General features: G+C 37.9%; 1 protein-coding gene across 1 annotated transcript in view; it reads right to left on the reverse strand.

The window, feature by feature from the left end:
• Positions 1 to 20297, reverse strand: part of SPO11 (SPO11 initiator of meiotic double stranded breaks) — a 1671983-nt gene that overhangs the window by 662669 nt on the left and 989017 nt on the right. Inside the window, exon 10 of the mRNA XM_044090058.1 lies at positions 13662 to 13771. Within this exon, the coding sequence (XP_043945993.1) occupies positions 13662 to 13771 (110 nt within the window). The remainder of the gene's footprint in view (positions 1 to 13661; positions 13772 to 20297) is intronic.

A 20297-nucleotide genomic window follows, 5' to 3' on the forward strand; every position in this document is an offset into this window, starting at 1 on the left:
ATTTGATGAGCTATGATGAGTTGGTGGTAACGTAGCAGGTTTGGAAATTCTAAGCAGTGTAGTTTAAGTAGGGATTGGCAGTGGTGGGAGTGTGATCTAGTATTGGCAGCGAACCTAGCTATTTTGTTGTAGCATGTGGAGAGTTTGTTCAGGTCAGTTTTATTAATGTTGGTAAGAACTGGAGAGGCATATAAAGTAATGCTGATAAGAGATGAGTTCTGGATATTGTAGTTCTAGACTCAGGGGTTAGGAACTGTTTGCAACAATAGAGGCAGCCTAGTTTTTTATGGACTTTAGAGATAGTTTGGGATATGTGTTTGTTGTATTTAAGTTGTTGATCAATAGTGACACCTAGCAGTTTGGCCTCGGCTACTGGGATGATGAGAGTGCTATTGGCTGACAGGATGGTGAAGGTGGGGGCACATTATTTAGTTGGGTGGAATAGCATTAGCTGAGTTTTTTGGGGGGTTTGGTATCAGTTGGCCAGTTCTCTACCTCAGCGAAGGATTCTTGGGCTTTACTTTGTAGTAAATGGATGTTGGGTGCTGAGCAGATTATGGTTGTGTCGTCTGCATACTGGACAGTATTGCTGTTGCAATCAAATGAAGTTGATATGTGCTCTCTCTGTCTTTCTCTCACTAACACTGTCTGTTTCTCTCATACACATAAAAACAGGCATACACACACGTTACTTTTTATTTATATTTAAACATTTTTACTCTCTCTAAACAGCAAAGCTGCATTTAGTGAGTATGAAAAAGTAGCAGCCTCTTTTTTTTTTTTTTTTTTTTTTTTTTTTACTATATGAGCTTCACTGCACTATAATGTGCTGCTGTGAAGTGGTGGACTTATTTATAATGGATATTAGCTGTATATTAACACCCTGCTGGAGAATGTTCATTCTCCAGTCAGGGTGAAGATACATTCGTCACACATTCTCTAGTCTAAATTAGCATGTGTATTTAATGGCGGTGATGGACTGAGCCAGTCTTAAAATGAGGGGCGGAAGATTGGGATACCTTAAAATTTCTACCTTCATTTGCATATTTTGCTGTAATTGGTCCTTGTATAGTGGAAATGTGCAAAATGCCAACTCCCTACTCCTTGATCTCTTTCCTAGAAGAAAAAAAAAAGATGATTAAATATATTAACTCTCACATGTATCTGTAAAGTGTTGCTGTCCAAGCATTCTTTTATTATATAAAGTTAGTATAAGTTTAAGAAATTCATTTCAATATATGAAATACAACTTGGCCATTTTTTGTTTGGCAAGTGAAAAACAAAAAAAATCTTTTCTGATCAGATTTAGAAACCTATTTCTAAGTACAATGAGAAAATACCAAATGGGCCTTACATGTTAGTAAAGACCAATATCCACCCCAACCCATCTTTTTACGGTAAAGAAGCTTGCTTTTACAATCAAGTAACATGTATTATGTCAATGCATGCATTAATTTAACCACACCTTACCTGATAAATCAGACAGCTCTTTTTTAGGATTTACACTACATATATACAGGGGGAGTTAGGATTTGAACAACAACAAAGGAAGGAGGCACATTTTAGTACTCTCTATTATCTTAAACAAGAACATGTAATATACATGGATTCAATCAGAGGTTGAAGATCCACTTTCTTCACGTAAATGTTTCATGAAACTTTATGCATTAACTTTTAACATGTAGCCAGTCCTTTGTAGAGCTGGAATTTTCCATAGGTTCATAGGTAAGTACTAGGCTAATGGCCCTGGAGCCAGTTGAAGCCTAGCCCAATAATGTTCCCCCATCATCTGGCTTACCAGACGTTAGTTCCCTGTGCCCCAATACAATATAGCAATACAATTTAAGTGATCCCTGGGGTGAATTTCCTATTTCCCATACACTTATCAAGATTTCTTGCTCTGCTTGACATGAATGGGGAGTCTATTCCAGAGTATTGGAAGTCTCTGGGTTAGGAACCTATCCCTCCAGTAGGTTCTGTTTAATGTGGTGATAAGATAGAGGTCTTTGGAGCGAGTAGCACAAAGGAATTGGGATTTTTTTCAGATGAAGCATGTTTAATAAAACTGAGTCAGACATGGCTCTGCATTTTAAGCAGAGATCACCTCTAAGTAAGCGATATGAGACGGAGTAAAGATTAAGTTTTTTAAGTCTATCTGCATAAGGCATGTGTTTGAGTCCTAAGATCCTCTTAGTGAGGAACTTCTGTGGCCTGTACATTTGTTGGAGGTATCTAGCGAGGTACATGCCAAATGGGGCATTGCACTCTATAATGGGTCTGATGAGGGATGAGTAAACAGAGACAATGACTTATTTTTTCCTGGATGAGAAACCTTTTGTGATGAGATATGCCACGTAGAAAGATTTCCTAACTACAGTGGCGACATGGTTGTCGAAGGAGGGGTTGCTATCTGCCTGTGTCCCTATATCCCTTATAATAACTCCAGAGTTAAGTGGGTTCCCTTCGATATGGTATTTTGTGGGCACCGTGTTTTTCCCGAAGGGAATGACAATGCATTTTTTGACATTGAGCCTAAGGCCATGGTTTTGGCACCAGTTGTTGGTCTCCTTCAGGCCTTTTTGTAGGATGGCCACATCAGCTTGAGAATCAATAATAGCTCCCAGTTTGCAGTCATCCGTGAATTTGGTTAACCTGAGTCCCTTGTTGTTGGCTTGAACTTCACAGAAGTAGATACCAAACAGGAGAGGACCCAGAAATGATCCTTGTGGGACTCTACTTGTAACTGCCCGGTAGTCAGATTTGGAGTCAGCTATTTTCACCGTTTGGGTTCTGTCAGTGAGCCAGTTGGCAACCCATTTAGTGATGTAAGGATTAATGCCCAGATTAGTGAGCCTATCAATGATTCCAGAGTGTTGGATGGTGTCAAAGGCTTTGGCTAGATCGAGGTAGGCTGTGTGGACAGCCTTGCCTTCATCCACCGCTCTGGTGACCGCTTCAAAGAAGTTTATCAGATTGAGCAGACATGATCTGCCTTTCACAAACCCAAACTGCGTGTGATCCAAGGTTTGAAGGTCCCCTATAGCCTTATTTATAAGATCTGTAATAATACGTTCCATAACCTTACAGATCAGGCTCGTCAAGTTGATGGGGCAGTAGTTCCCAGGGTCAGTAGTTGCACCCTCTTTGTGCAGTAGGATGACTGTAGCAGTGTGCCATTCAGTGGGAATAAAGTCTGAACTGAGGCTGTAGTTGAACAGGGCACTCAGGTGTGGTACAAGTTCTTTTTGTAAATCGTGTAGGATACAACCCGGTATATTATGTGGTCCCATGGAAGCTGTATTCTTAGCTTTGGTCAGTGAGGTTTCTACTTGTGCAGTCGTGATAATAGGGATTTGGTATTCCTCTGGTATGTGGATGGGCCCTTTAGGGGTGAGGGGGGAGTAAAGTTTGCACTAAACCTGTCTGCCAAGATACTGGCAATATCAGTTGGTTCAGAATAATTGGTGCTGTTGTGTTGTAGCTCCGAGCAAATCTGCGTATTATTATGCAGAATCTTGACATAACTAAAGAAGGCCTTGTGGTTGTCCTTTAGTATCTGTAGCAATTTTGCTTTCACAACTAGCTTTGGCGGATTTGATAAGGGATCTCAGTTTTTTACTGAGATTTCCAATGGAATTTTTCCAGTCATCGGACTTTACCCTTTTCTGCAACAGTTTTTTCCTTCTGTTGTAGAGTTTAATGGCAGGGGTCCACCAGATTGGCTTCCTTTTTTTTAGAGGAGAGTGTCTTGGTTCTATTTGGTATGTCCCTATCTATGCAATTGTGTAAGTGGTCATACAGTGCCTTGGTGTATGATTCAGCAGCCTTACTCCCAATTCCCCATTTCTATGGATGACGTGAAGCTTATCACTTCTGTCCTTAGAAACTCAAAATTAGCTTTGGAGAAGTTTTTCACTGTGGTTTCCTTTTTTGGGGGTGAGGGCAGAATTTGGATATCAATGGTGATTAACTTGTGGTCGGATCTAACCAGGGAGGGGTTTATCATAGGAGTAGAGCAGCGGTCCCCCATGTTTGTAATGACTAGGTCAAGAATGTTATTTCCCCTAGTGGGGGTGAGGATGAGTTGGTCCAAGGCATTGGAGTTGATGAATTCCAGGAAGCATTGAGCAAAAGAGATGGAGCAGGAGAAGTTGTTCCAACTAATGGAGGGGTAGTTAAACTCTCCCAGTATAAGGGTATTAGGCTGGACCTTGATGTTTTCCAGAGTGTCGAGGAATGCAGAGTGGGAGTTCTGGGACATTGTGGGGGATCTGTAGCAGCCTAAAACATGGACTACAGTTTTGTTCAGTGTTAACTGTACCTGAAGTATTTCTGATGCGTTATGTTGGGCAGCAAGTCTGGAGCTGTGTGTATCTTTAATGGAGATGGCTACACCTCCGCCTTTAGGGGTTTGATCATCACATCCCTTAGGTCTTTGGTCCAGATTTACAGGCTGAAAGGTGTGATATGCACTGTAGCCTGGTAGCGCAGGGGTGCTCTCAGGAGCCTTGAACCAGGTCTCTGTCACTGCACAGATGTCAATGTTCTGCAGTTTGAGGAGTGACTCGAGCGAGTGCATTTTAAGGTTTAGACTTCTAGCGTTGAGTAGCATAACCCTTAGGATGCATTTGCTAGCAGATGTTATGGAGCTAAGTTTGTCTTCAGGGCATTGCCTAAAATAGGCACCATAGGGGTGGCAACTGCCTTGGCCAGTATCAGTAATCCCAGGGGTGACAGATGCAGGCCGTCTCTGGCAAAGCATCGAGGTCTGTCTATCATGTCGTCCCAAGCAGACAGATACTGGATCCCCTTTGAATGACACCAGAAACTTAGCCAATTGTTGAAATCAGCCATTTTCTGCTTGTACTGTGGTATCATTCTTGGCGACGGTAGGATGTTACTCAAGGCTAGGGTCATACCTGCCTGAGCTACAAGATCAGAGGGCTCCTCCATGTCTCTTTTCATGTAGCCCATGGAGGTATGTCTTAGGTCATTCACACCAACATGTACAATGACAGAGTCATATTTGTACTTTCTGCGGAGAGACCCAAGTGCATGCATTATGTGGCAAATCCTGGCACCTGACAGGCAGCTGACCGTGACTTTCTCCTATGCTTCCAGATCTTGTTAGGTGTTGCTCATCCTTCTATAACATAGATGACAAGCAGGCAGGGTATATCATTTAGATCAGGGGTGTCCAACCTTTTGGCTTGCCGGGGCCGCATTGAGTGAACAGAAATTGTCCTGGGGCCACATATAAAATATATCATATAATTAACTCTTTTGCTGCCACGGGCGACCAAAGTCGACCTTCTGGCTGTACTGTAGGTGCATATGAACAATGAATAAATGTAATAAATGCCTAATAGTTGCCTTAAAATTCTAATTCTCATTCTAATTCTCTACTCTAACAGTTAACTCTAACATCTTAGTTTATATATATATATATATATATATATATATATATATATATATATATGTGTGTGTGTGTGTGTGTTTTTTTTTGTTTTTTTTTTTTACAAATCAACAGATATTCACTACAGCGCTAACATTTCTCACTGGGAAAACCACTCCAGCAGTCCAACTACGTAAAATGTTAACATTAGCAGTCCTACAATACTATAATCCACAAAAATAAGCCAACAAATTTGCAAGAAAGTAAAGAATTCACATTACTGACTTAATAAAACAATTCTAAATAAGTTACAAGAGAGTCTCACCCAAACAAATGACTGGTGCCAGAAACATGGCCTCAAGCTAAATGTCAAAAATGCATCATCATCCCCTTTGGGGAGAGTCATGTCCCCACAGATTATCACATTAATAACAATGTTGTAAGCACGCAATCAGTTGTGAGGTGCTTGGGCACTGTGGTTGATAGAAACTTGACTTTTGACCACCATGTTGTCTCCATTGTATGGAAAGATTTTTACATGGCCCACCTCATTAGTAAGGGTATCTCATCCAGGGACAAGGTGATCATAACATCAAACTTACAAAACCACCACGTTTATTTGAAAAAAAGAATAAAAGGTAAAATAACATTAGCACTTTCACGACCGTCTGATGAAGCGACAAGAGCAGTCGTGAAAGCACTAACGTTGTTTTACTTTTTATTCTTTTTTGCAAATAAACGTGGTGGCTGTGTAAGTCTGGTGCAGTTCTCTTTTTTCAGTTGGTCTTGCTATTCTGCACCTCTCTGCACTCTGAGCCTTTTATTTTATTTTATTTATTTATTTTTTGTGATCATAATATCCCTGTATTCTTTTGTTATAAGAGCCATTGCTGAGTGCAAAGCCGCTTTTGGCATGTGCCTCAGCAAAACACCCTGCCAAAAGAAAGACTACAACCATTTCTGACAAAAATCGTCAAAGGACTAAGTTCACTTAGTTATCCAAACAGACTAAAAAGCTTCTTGCTTTCCTCTGTCTCTCACTGGCCCCTATACATTTCATCACTGGCTTGCTTTACAGGCTTAGAAAGATCCTGCCTTAAGAGACTTCCTCCACCTCAGAAATACTGGTTATACTTAAAACGCTAATTACAAAGACCACAGCCTTCACTGCAACATAAACAAGCCACATTGTATGGACAGGTTTTTGACACAAAAACTTCACCTTCTGTCAAAAGCTCCTCTCATTATCAAACAATGTAGTTCAGCAACATAACAACTGGATAGATAGCCATAAATATACTCCTTGAGTAAGTAGCATAGCCTTCATCAAACTGGATGGAAAATCCACATACTAAACTTTCCTAGCTGGATGGCTAAGATCTAATATTGCCCAAGAATACTAGCCTATTTAAGAATTCCATTTGCAAAAATATATTCAGTATACATATTAAATCTCTCTCTCTCTTTCACACACACACAGACACACACACACAAAAGTAGCCCCTACTTCTAACATAGGCAACCTCAGTAATCACATGACACACACTCACTGAATGAAACTGGAAGTAAAAATATCTGAAAAAAAATCATACTAGAGATGAACTCATCCATCCAATTTCCCACCACCAAAAGGACCATCAATAAATTAGCAAACAACTGCTCAGCAAAAAGTAAATTAATAAGAAATCCATAAACTCTCTAAGATCATACTACATACTGGAGTAAGCATATAACTTCCTTCCAATCTAAAGCCATTTGACATTCAGACATTTTAATTTGTGCAGAAGTTATTCACAGACTGACAGTTTACTGAGCTGTCACATTGGCACTCTGTGCTTATGTCCGAACCAATGAAGCATACTTGTCAATTCCAAAAGAATTAAAGTAGCTTAATAAGAATGTTATTTGCAAGGTTACATGGCAGTTTCTATTGGAAATAAGCAAAGGTATTAAAAAGGCTCTGTTTCTCGTATTTATGCTGAAAAGTCTTCCAGGGTAAATACAACCTTCTGATTTTGTATGGAACCATACTTCTCAACCTTAGAGCAAGAAATCTGGAGAAAGAGAAAAATAAAAGTGGGACACAGGCTCAAAAGTAGTTTTGCATCACAGACACCATTGAAACAACTGTAGCTGCAAACATTATACATCACTTATAAACTTTCTATCCCATCATTGTCAGTTAAGCATTATATAGCTCATTCAATCCTGGCTTCTTTTGCAACAAAGAAAACCATGCTTTCAAATGACAAATGCATTCAAAATAATAAATAAAACACATTGCATCCACATACTGCAACTTCTTACCTGCAAACAACCACAGAGCTTTCACTGAAACTAGGGCTGCCTATTTCCCAAGAATTATATCACTCCCTAATTTAGTCTAATAAATTAAATTATGGCCTGCAAATTTCAAGTGCACTTTGTTTAATTAAACTATATTTTTAGTATTTTTTCAGTAACATCCAAATATCCATTTCCAGGTCACTTTACAAGACATTGGCAATGGTAGACTTGGCATCCTTCAGATCCCTACAGGACCACACTCATACTGCTAGCATTATCCATTAAATATAAATATCCATCCACTGCAAATGGCAAGAAGATATGTCTTAAAAAATTTACTTTTGACATGCCTAGTACCCAAGTATCAGGTTTTGAAACAAAGAAACATATTCTCCACAGTCCGTACGTCTCGGTCTTTAATAACCATCTACTGCTGCAGCCCTCCCAACACACCAACACACACATACACACTAAAACCCACAACATTTAAAAAATGACATTGTGCCCACCTGATTTGCCAGTATTGATGATCCACCAAAGCTATACTTATTGTTGTCCAATCTCCCACTGCTTAGAACCCAAAAATGATAAAACAGTACTGGGTGCATCTTTTTGTTTGTCAGAAAAAAAACAGTTCAACTTTATATGCTATAATCCCACAAAGTCAATCCACTACTGACCCATTAACCCTAAGCTACTGTCTCATTCTTACTCCCTGGAACTGCATTACCTTGGATGACTAATTTTATTTCCTAAGCAAAAGACACAAATTGGAAGATGAAGTGAAAATTCATACAGTTGAGAAGTATGCTTCAATACAACACTCTCTCTGTCAGGAAAGCCACAATTTAATGAAAGTGTACTTTTAATGTACGATATTTTTGTGAGCTAACTTATGTGTGTTCGTTAGGTAAATTGATCATCATTAGCCTCTTTGTGCATGTGTCTCTCTGTCATGCACACATATACACACACACACACACACACACACTGATTCTTTGCCACAAAATAACGGCGGGAGCACACAGATCCTTCTTTGGTGCAAAAAAATCAAAACTGGAATGGTGCTTTGGTGCATGCACACACCGACAGAGTTATAGGTCACAGCCGTGAAAAACACAAAACAAAAAAGTGTTTTGGAGCATGCGTATATTGATGTTGCAGTTAGAGGTCGGGGGCCGCAGGTTGGACATGTCTAATTTAGATGCTTTAATACATAAAAACACATCAGGAAGGATAGCAGCTTCATAAAATATAAACAAACTGGTTAACAGACAGAATGTACATACATGCTTACATCTCAACAGCTTACTACAAAATGACAGTCAGGCTTGTAAATCTTCAGTATTTATTCACTTGTGCAAGCCCTTAGATAGCTTCTTAAAGGTACATACACACATTGATCTACATTAGGTATGACTTTATTCTACTATGTGAGGAAAAAAAATATACGCATTTTCTGTGCCAACAAAAAAATTTAGAACATCAGTGAAGCTGTGTCACTGGAAAAGTACTGGAAACCATTTACGTAAATGCATACAGTATTTGTACCTTAAAATCCAATTTTCATTCAATTTTAAGCAAAGACATTTACCTAACAGAAACAATTTCAGTTCTTCATGTATTAAGCAGTTTAACTCAGTTATACAAGTAAGACAAAATATATACATTAGTTAGTGTACTGCTACATCTCATCATATTTAAAATGTCTTTTTTTCAGATGTGATTTGTTTGTTTTCAGGTGAGGGTCTTTATGTGACTTGGCAGTTTCTTTTTTTCATACTTTATGTGGTATTGTCCTGTTGGGCAATTAATGTTAAAAATGAATTCCTTCTGTGAGGCACCTTGTGCTTTTTCCATGGGACTTCATCATATCCAGTGTGTTCAGAGTGGATAATAAAATGTTGTTGTTCCTATCTACATGGGGAGGGGAAGCCCAGTTCTCCCTCAGAATTTAATTTATAATTTTAATTTCTCACCTTTTACAGAGGTCAGGTTGCAAGCCAAAAAATAAAACCAAGAGAGGAAAAAGACAAGGTATACATTTTTTTTTCTAGAAGAATATTTTTAGATTAAGAGCTAAAAATATAGGAAGGATGTATACCCAGAATCTGAAATATTCTTTAATGTCTCATCTCTCTTAGGGATCCACTTTTTTTCTCCACTTTAACAGGCTCCAGTTTAAAAAGATAATTCAAGAGATTTAAATCTTTTTTAATGAAGTTATAGCTTTAAGCCTTTAAAGTTGTGTTGCTTGTTTAAACTTAGTGCACTGCTCACATTCTTCCACTTTGTAGTCTGTGCCATAGCTCTCAACCTCTTAAGCGGCTAATGTGGAACACAGAGCCTAACAATGTGTGACAAACAACCAAAATGCGGAGCACCCGATTTTCACACTCTGCAAAAGTGTACCATTTTCATGGTGCCTGGTTGAAGTGAACTTTCAAACAAAAGTGTGAAGTTCAAGTACATTGCCAAAAATTAGCACTGTACATTTCTAAAATTCTATAAAAACATGACTTGTAATTTAAATCTTATTTTATACTCTACAAAACCATATCTAACCAAATACAAAACAGCACTACTGTAGAATATCATACTAAAATTAAAACTACTAATATATAGAATCAAGCTAAAACTGCCCATTAGTAACATTTTCTACAATATTACATTGCTCTAAATGATTGCTAAACACTACCCTACTATAAACCTCCAAGCTGGCATTAGTGACGTTACATACCATTACTGGCCCACTGAAGTCCTTACTAATTCACCAAGGAAGAGCTTTACTTTTCTGAACAGACCTCCCCCCAAAAAACAAAACAAAATAAATAAAATAACCTCTTTTTAATCCTACATTTGACCAACTGAGCCAATGAAGTCAGGAACTTACCTCTATACAGGTATGCCAAGCAGCTCCATGAGAAACACTGGGCTCCAGAAGAAAAAAAAAAAACAGCAAGGAAGGCAGCTCTAAACTCCAGTAACTGTGGCACAAAGCAAAAGGAAGGCAGGCAAACTCCACAAAACCTCCGAACCAGCCCAGCAGAAGTGCCACCGTCCTGATTTCCTAAATGTATTCAATAAACGTCACACCTTAAGGTTAAAATGGAATTATGATCTTTCTATGAGCTGAGCAAAGGTTTGGACTTGTAGCACTCTGCAAAGGACACTCCTACAGGCTACAGCCTGCCAGCATCTTTTCTCCTAGTCCTTCAATCAAAATCTCCTTCACAGTGCATTGTTCCGGTCTTCCTCACTTCTTCACTAAAAAGGACTTTTAGCAGCTATAGAAGGAAAATTCCAAACCTTCTTCAGGAAAAGAAGTGCATTCCAAAAATAAATGAAAAAATGTGTTCTGCAGGGTGTACTTCATAAGGTCGACATTCATTTGGTTGACAGCCAGTATTCAAGGCAAAAACCTGGGATTTGCCCCCCTCCCCAATGTTGTGCGACCCTGGAGTTGATATATAAAGTTAGGGAGTGTGGGGGGGCACAGCCCCCCACATTGGGGGGTGTGGGGGGTAAAGCCCCCCCACATATTTTCATTTAAAATGTGTAGTTTTTGTTGTATTTTCATGTTTTAAACGGAAATAGGTGGGGGGCTGTGACCCCCACACCACCCCAACTATATATATCAATTCCAGGGTCGCACAACATTGGGGAGGGGGGCAAATCCCTAAGTGCCTTGAATACTGCTTGTCGACCAAATGAGCTGTCAACCAAATGAATGTCGATCAAATGGTCTGTCGATCTTATGACGTAGACCCGTTCTGCAATACCCATTTTTCAAGGTATTGCAATGGTGTGAAAACCATTGTGATGTTAATATTGGTTGTGTTGCTAGGGGAAAGTCCTGTAGTAATTGGTCAATTTCTTTCTCACCTCATCGGCTTGCTTTGCCAAGAAAATTAATTTTTGATTGGCTCATATACTTCAATGCTGAATCACTCTATTTGCTGTATATGAGCCAATAAAAAACACAAAGCAAAGCCACCACTGTTCCATGCGTAAAAGTGGAAAAGCACCTCAGAATGCCTTTAAAATGAGGAGCATTCCACATAATCCGGACTACTTGGCTGCTAAGGTCTATGTCTAAGCAAAAGAAACACTACATGCAGCTTTTTGTGTTAGTTCCCTTCTAGAAGCAGATTTAGCATACCTCAATCTTTTGACCATACTAAAAAAATGTTAAAATGAAGTGGTGAAAGAAAATAAAACAACTAAATACAAATAGTAAGAATAAAAAAAATGATTTATATAAACCCTTAAGCAATTTAAATTATTTTAGCATGACTGAAGGATCATTGACACTCAGATTGTGAGAAGTGAAGAAAATGTGGAACAGTACAGGTCAGTCAAGGTAGTTTTGTACCAATACCACCTACCTGCCTGAGGAAGCAAAAGACCCACACTGGTTCCTCATGTGGAATGTGCACTACTAGAAAAATAAGACACACCAGATGGGAAAACACAAATGTTGATTTACTATTACTGTGACCTTATCCAAAGAAGATTTATTGGTGTGTTCACTCCCTCAGATCTAGTGCACTCCAAAGGGAAGTATGTGTGTGCCAAACACAACAGCTTGATGTTAAGAAAAGCCAAATTAAATGAAACCAGAAATAAATACCCAAGTATCCCTTCCCTCTCAGAGTAAGATCACTAAATGTGTCAGACATTGAACTATGATTAATGGGTCAGTGCCAAAGACTCTAACATTCAGAAACCCATGGGCTGCTAACTAGCTGCCTATGTCTAAAGCTGGTAGCAGATGGCTGCATACAGGGAAAGCATGAATTCCTACAATTATTATTTTTGTCCACTTACCATAACTCCAATGAATTTTTACTGTTAGTGCGCTTTTATACATTTATTTATCAAGTGGATGTCTAGTCTTAAAGCTAGGTATTCTAGAACTCCAAAAATGTATCCTCCATATGGAAGGTCCATTTCCAGTAGCTTGGCATTCCAGTGCTACACAATGTGCTCACTGCTCTCCTTTGGTGTTTGCCTCTGGGTAATACTCATGCTGATGGAAGACCTTTGGAAGCCTAAGAATTGGTGAACTTCTGATTGCTACAATATTTTGCTTTTTTAGATAGTATGGATATAGCTTGGAGTACTGTGTGACATTCAGTTCAAGTGGTTGTTTAATCATCTTTTTTCTGTTGGGCAATGTATATAAATTTTGATATATTCTAAGAGGCACTCTTGAAATCTCTTCAGTCACTTGTTTGCTCTGTCAATCACTTGCTAAATGATTAACTAAGCATTTGCCCCAAGGTATATTTAGTTGCTGTGTATGACAAGCTTGTTTGAAGCATGGATGTGAACATTCTGTCATTGACTTTGATTTAACTAATCTGGGATGATATGTTATGTTATGGTGAATATAAGGGCAGACGCTGAACTGCTGAAAGTACATAAAGTACTTAGAGAACTATGAACTTGTGCTACACATAACTTTTACGTCCATAAAACCTTTATACACTACTTAATTTTTAGGCAAGTAGGCATTTTTGAACCTCTCAGATATACTGAACATTTGACAACTAAAATTTAACCTTAAATGATTTTGTTTTAATTATATTACATCTGTAGTTTGTTTTGTGTAACAGTTTAATTTGCTGTCTTGGCACACTGACTGTTCAATAGCAATTCAGTGACAGCAGAAGTATTTTCTGCTTTGGATATGAAACATTGTAATATGGGAATACCAGCTTTGAGTGAAACCTCCTTAGAAACTCAGCCATCTATTTTTAATACAAATGTCTTGTTATTCTGTTGAATATAAATAGTACTTTATTAATTGTGATGATTCCAAAATAGAATGTCATAAGTATGGCTGGCTGATAAAACTTTCAGGTGTGTTTTAAAATTGCAGTCTACTAAAGTTAATTGCAGCCTTCTTTTGCTAAGGGCTGCAGCCTTTGCTTTGGAAAATGTGATAGACATTATTCTACAAATAATAATTTACCGTAATCATTATGCATGGTGATAGTTTGTTACAGAAGTCGTCATCCAGCAGTCTTTGAAATGTTGCATCCTTTTCCACTATCAACACAAATCTGGCAGAAGAGGTCAAATCTAGCCATTTGAGGTCAGTTAAGGTAAGTAGCAGCACTGATGATTCTGAAAAAACATGCAAGTTAAGTGACTAGACACAGGAAATTCTACTTACATATTTCATTTACCCTTGTCCTTACAGTCCATGTTGCATTTGAAAAGGATCCAAGAAATATGTGCTAACTTACCTGGTTAACAAATACATTTATTTATTTTATTTTATATTTGTTGACCGGGCTAGTCTTACTGGATACATGTCCATTTTCAGTAGAGGCCCGGGGAGAAAAGCTCAGAGGAAGCACAAAAATATAATCACATATACAAAGATTAATTTCATGTTAAACATTGCTAGAAAGAAAGACTAGGAATAATCTCAGAGTTCCAGGGAGATAAACTCTGAGGAAGCATGAATATAATAACATATACAAGATTAAATTCATGCTAAACATTGCTAGAAAAAAGACAAGGAATAATCTCAGTGGTTGTTTGTTCATAGTGTAGTGCTACGTTAAAATCACTTAACATAATACAGCTGTAGTTGTAATATAGCATTTAAAGGATAGCAGCTGAGTTAGATAAGTTATTAGTAAGCAGGTTGGCATAAAGAAGGACAACAAAAGTATGAGCTGCAATATTCAGAATATGTGTTAAAAACAGGTTTAATTAAAGAAGTTTTGAGGAGATAATAAGAAAAGATCTAGAAAGGAATAAGTTTGTTGTTAGTAAGAAAAGGAACAAGAATATAGAAAAGAGGAGCGTAGGTAGATCCAAGGAAGAAAGGTAATATATCAGTCAGGTTTAGTACAAGGGCATAACCACTGTGTTCTGAGAAAAAGCTTCAGTTTGTTTTTGAAGAGTGATATTGAGGGAACAGAGGAAAGTTCAGTAGGAAGAAGGTTTCAGGATTTTCCAGCAGTATTACAGAAAAGAGAGTCTCTGGCCCTGTTGTTAGATTTACAAATATTTACCAGCAGTCTTTGTGACGAACGTAAGGTCTTAAGATTGTTGTAGGGGACAATGAGGGTAGATAGTATAGGGGTATCTGTAGGATGGTAAAGGGTTTTGTGGACAATGGTAAGTTGGTGGAATTTAAGCTGATTTTGTAATTCAAGCCATCCTAGTTGCTTTAGGTTAATACAGTGGTGGGTTCTGAAAGGGTTTCCAGTGGCAAATCTGGCTATGCTATTGTAGGCACTTTCCATTTTATTAAGGTTGATTTTAGAGAGGTTAGTGTATATGGGTGAGGCATAGAGGAGAGTAGAAATTAGGTGAGTATGAGCAATAGTTGTTCTTGCTGCAGGAGAGAGAAAGGGTTTGATTCTGTAGAGAGAGCCCAGTTTTCTGTTAACAGATTTTAAGGTATTATTAATATGTGTATCAAAGTTAAGGTTGTTATCTATGGTGATACCAAGTAGTTTGGTAGTCGAGTCTGGGGATTTAAGAATATCGTTATTGGATGTTACTGTGAGGTTTAATGGGGGGACTTACTAGTAGGAGTGAAAAGAAGGAGTTTAAGTTTTTTGGGGTTAAGTAGGAGGCAGCGTTGAGTAAACCATAAAGCTCAGGTGTGGATGTGGCTGAGCATATAAGTGTCGAATCATCTGCATATTGTATGCATGTAGCTTGGGGGATTGCTAGGTGAAGGTCGTTGATAAATATAGAAAATAGGAGTGGTCCTAATATGGACCCTTGGGGGACCCCTATGTTAATGGGTAGATGGGTAGATAGAATATTATGCCAAAGCACGGCCTGTTGTCTGTTTTCTAGATAGGATTGGAACCATTTTATAGCAGATGCATCTAGTGACAGAGGTTTGAGGATATTTATAAGTATTTGGTGATTTACCATATCGAATGCCTTAGATAGATCTATAAACAGTGCAGAGGAAAGCCTATTAAGGTTACGTTTTTTTGCCGATACAGTGAGTGAAGGAAAGAAGGGCAGTAGTAGTGCTGTGTGAGGGTCTGAAACCATTTTGTGAATTGGAAAGTAAGTTATATTGGATTAGGTGGTCTAGCAATTGTTTATGGATGCATTTTTCCATGATTTTAGCTAGGGGAGACAATTAAACTGAAGATTGCTTAATTCTTTCTGCATAGCAGAAGCAGCTCACTGTAAAACATTCTTACAGATATTTCATTTTTGTACAGACAGTGTGCAACAGCAATTTATGGCAATTTGCACTGCAAATCAGTATATGCATATTTTGCAGCTAAGGAAAGCAAAACATTTTGCAATGATCCTCAAAGTATATAACCACTATCAGTACATTTCCCAAATTACATAATTAGAAAGGCAAATAACTTATATATAAATTCATATAATACCACTACCGAAAACTTCAAATCAATTACTTAGTTTCAGTGTAGAAGATGATAATGAGAAAGAAAAATATAGAAAAACGAGAAATGAAACATCCTTAGGAAAATCTCCACAAACAAATCCAGCGATCCAACCAATGCATATGGAAGCCACAGAGTCAAACCATCAATTCACATGCAAAGACTTTTTTGCATGTGAATTGATGGTTTGACTCAGTGGCTTCCATACACATTGATTGGATCGCTGGATTTGTTTGTGGGAATTACTGAAGTTTTATTGCATTTTGTTGCATTTTCCTGGATCCTTTTACACTCACCACCCTCTCTTTTTCTATTCTTAGGAAAATGGCACAATACAATATTTTCTTCTTTACTCTTATACTGTCACTCTCTGAGTTGCAAATGATTCATGCTAATGCTATATATATATATATATATATATATATATATATATATATATATATATACACACACACGCATACACACACACATATATATATCTACATATATATATTTTTATATATATATATATATATATATATATATATATATATTTATAATGTATTTATTTCTACATACACACACACACACACACACACACACACACACACACACACACACACACACGTTGTATATAATGCATAGGTGCTTGGCTGATGCTCTGGCTTCCTAAGGCTTGCTATAGATAAATGGCTAGTCTTCCAAATTGCCCAGAGGTGTTGAATGCTGTGTGTGCACGCGTGCGCAAGGGCGTATGATTACTTAAATAAATAAAAGGAAAGTCATAGTTTTATAGTTGTATTATTGGTTCATAGCCATTGGTCACTGCAAACCAGAAACCCTCAAAATGTATTTATCTCTATCCATATGTGTATTTGGTGCAACTCTGAAGTAATTAAAAGATTTAACCAGCGTGATGTGAGGTGGTAATTGGATCCACAATAACAAAAATCTAAAAGGATTTAAATTGATATAAGTTACAATACAACCATTCTAAAATTACAGTCTTTCCTAATAGAAAGAAAGGTGTTACATAAGACTCCTCATATATACATTCAGTGTATCCAACTTACTAAGTCCAACATGTGTCACCCAGCCACACATAATCTACTACTATATCAGTTACCTACCATATGTTCTAGTCACTCTTGATGCCTATATAACAATAGCTCTAAGGCTGTCCCTCACTCTCAGAAGCTTTAATCTGCTGCTCTCCATTTTTCCCTCTCTACTGCATTGTTCACACATTCGCTATTATCCCATGTCATCAATTGTATTCTCGTTTGGCTTGCATACTTAAAATCTAACATCTGTATAACTCGTATTATCTATTTTATTGTATCACCTATTCTGTAATGTAGTGTTCTGTACCATTGCTGCTTGATTTCTGTATTTTGATTCTGTAGCTTTATCATGTTGTTTTTGGAGCTTTTCTCCCTGGGCCTCTACTGAAAATGGGCTCACCCTGCCCCAGTAGACCTCCCGGTAAACAAATGCAAATAAATAAATAAATAAAAAATCCACCTGTAATAAACCTACAAGTAACATAACACAACAGCAATGTTTACAATCTTGAGTATTTCATTCCTTTACTTTTTTAACAAATATTCTCTTTCAATTTCAACCAAATGTGTATTGTTATACAGAAGAAAGAATATTGCATTTAACTGTTGGTCACATTAAAGACCTGGGGTAGTAAAGCATTACAATTTTCTTGAGAAGTTAATATGGTAGTAATATTTTTTTAATACAGTAGTAAATTTTATACTGGGTGGCAGAGTGTTGCAGTAAATACCATTATTACTGCCAAAGAGGTTCTGTGATTCTTTTTTTTTTTCTAGGATGCCTTCTCCACAGAATATGCATGTCCTCCCAGTGTTCATATGGGTTTTCTTCTGGTATTTCGATTTTCTTCCTCATCCCAAAGAAATGTGGTAGGCAGTTTTGTGACTCTAAATTGTCCAAAGGTGTATGTGTGTGCGTGCGTGGGTCCATGTGAGAACTGCTTCTGTGATATGGAAAAAAGGTCTGACAAGCAGTTTTCATCCCTTACTTGCCTAGTAAATTGTGTAAATGGCATGAGCAGCACTGTTCATTGGGTTGATATAGGAGTTAAATACAATTCAACAGCACTAGATAGATGGAAATCTTTTACACTGGATAGAACTGTTAAGACTAAGCTGCTATTCTAGTTACCAGTTTACTACCCATGCAACTGTATTATGCTGACAATTAACTTAAACGATAAAGATAGAGTTCCTGTTGTCCCTGTTAGAGGCTTATTGGTAGAGTTAGTGAGATTTCTGAAACCAAAATTGATAAACAGGGAAGAAAACATATGAAGGAGCAGCATATGGTGCCTACTGCAACCAATGCTCTCTTGGGAAGATTTATTCATGTTGTAATCACTCACTATATATGCACTACTTTTCCCACAGAATGTCTCTTCAGCCGAAACTATACAAAGACTAATTCACAAGCAGTGCTTATGTTAAGAGGACTCTAACTGAGGTGGCAAAGACAGGAAGGCTATGGAGAAGCAATGATACTTAAAGTAAAATCTGCTAGACATCTGTTCCCAAACTGGTACTGCAGCTAGCTAGTACTGCTGACTGAAAATGGAGACAAAGAATTTCACAAGGCTGCAGCATAAAGTTATGCGAAGTGTTTACCATAACACTGGCTCTTGAAAATGGATGTGGCAACAGATCCAACAGCTTATGCCCCCCAAGGCATTACTCACTCACTCACTCACTCACAATCACCCAAACCTTTTTAGTAATCTTCCCAAAAACTCTACTTCAGAACATTATTTCTCATACACTGACATAAATAGTGATTCTCCAGCTGTTCTAATATTCTGCTACCTACATCTTACTCTAAGGAATAAAAATCTAATTCCAGATAGGCTGCAGTAATAGTGCTTACAACTAGGCTGGAGTCATAATTTTTTTAAACATCTCTAATAAATAATAATACTCCCCAAAAGAGACAGTAATGAAAGGGAAAAGAACACATGATCTAACTAAAAAAAAATCTGCAGGGCCCTGTGTTGTACTGAATATTTCATATAACATTTTCCTTATTCTGAGATGGCTCTTGCTACAGAGACTTACTAAAGATGGAGTCATAAATAGTAAAATATTTTTCTCAGGAAACGCAAACAATTTTAAATGTGAAACAAAGTTAAGAGACTCTAGGTCAGAATGTCCTGCAAACACCACCATCAAAGAAAATTCTAGTTCTTAAAACTCTCATTTAAAGTACTCTGGAAAAGTGTCCTGGGATGCTCATATCACATTGATAAAAATGTATTCTAATGAAGTATTACCCAAGAAAACAACAGAAGTTCAAAGTATACAAAATTATCTGGCTTTCTCCACTATATGCAGTCAGCAAGGTGATGTGCAGCAGCAGTAAAATATTGTTGCAAACCCTCTTTTAAACGGACTGACACAAAAGTACAGTTGCATCCCATCAGACACCTGAGCAACTGAACCCATCCGGCTGCAACAGCCCTGCTAGCAATATATTACTTATCAAAATTGTATGCCTACTTACAATTACTTTGTACCTACATATTACCTGCATAACAGGTTTCTTGCACATCACTGAACTGTGCTGATTGCACTATTTCCCACCCCTGCTTACGTTTTCATTTCTTCTCTTCCATTCCATCTGCTCTCCTGAATATCCAACTGCTAAACTAAAGCCACCTACATCTATAATAGCATTCATCTTCATAGGCTTTCCCGTACATATCTCTTCTCTCTTCTACAGCTCACTCTAACTTCTTCCCTGTTACCCTTAGATTCCAATTCTCTTGGCTGCTATAATTTCCTTTTAAGCGTCTCTACTTATCCCTTTAGGGTTTCAACTGATTGTTTTTTCTTGCAAGCATCTGTGTTGTGGCTCATCCAGCTCTGTTTGCCCTTGTTACCCTCAGGCTCACAAAGCTCCCCTATTCTACCCACCCCCACTGCAATTACATTTGTTCTATCCCTAACCCCACCCATCATTACAGCTCACCCAATCACACTACTTTTTCATACTTCTATACCGTAGTCCGCCCATTATCACTGCTCATCCAATCACACACCTTCTTCATAATTCATCCTATCACACAACCTCTTCACAATCACTCTCACCTGACCTAATCCTACCCTACTTAGCTTCCTCACTACCCAATAGCTACTTACCTTATTGCACCATATCCACCCTCATCT

Source organism: Protopterus annectens, chromosome 12.part0, assembly GCF_019279795.1.
Source record: "Protopterus annectens isolate FY-2018-M chromosome 12.part0, PAN1.0, whole genome shotgun sequence".
Classification (NCBI taxonomy): domain Eukaryota; kingdom Metazoa; phylum Chordata; order Ceratodontiformes; family Protopteridae; genus Protopterus; species Protopterus annectens.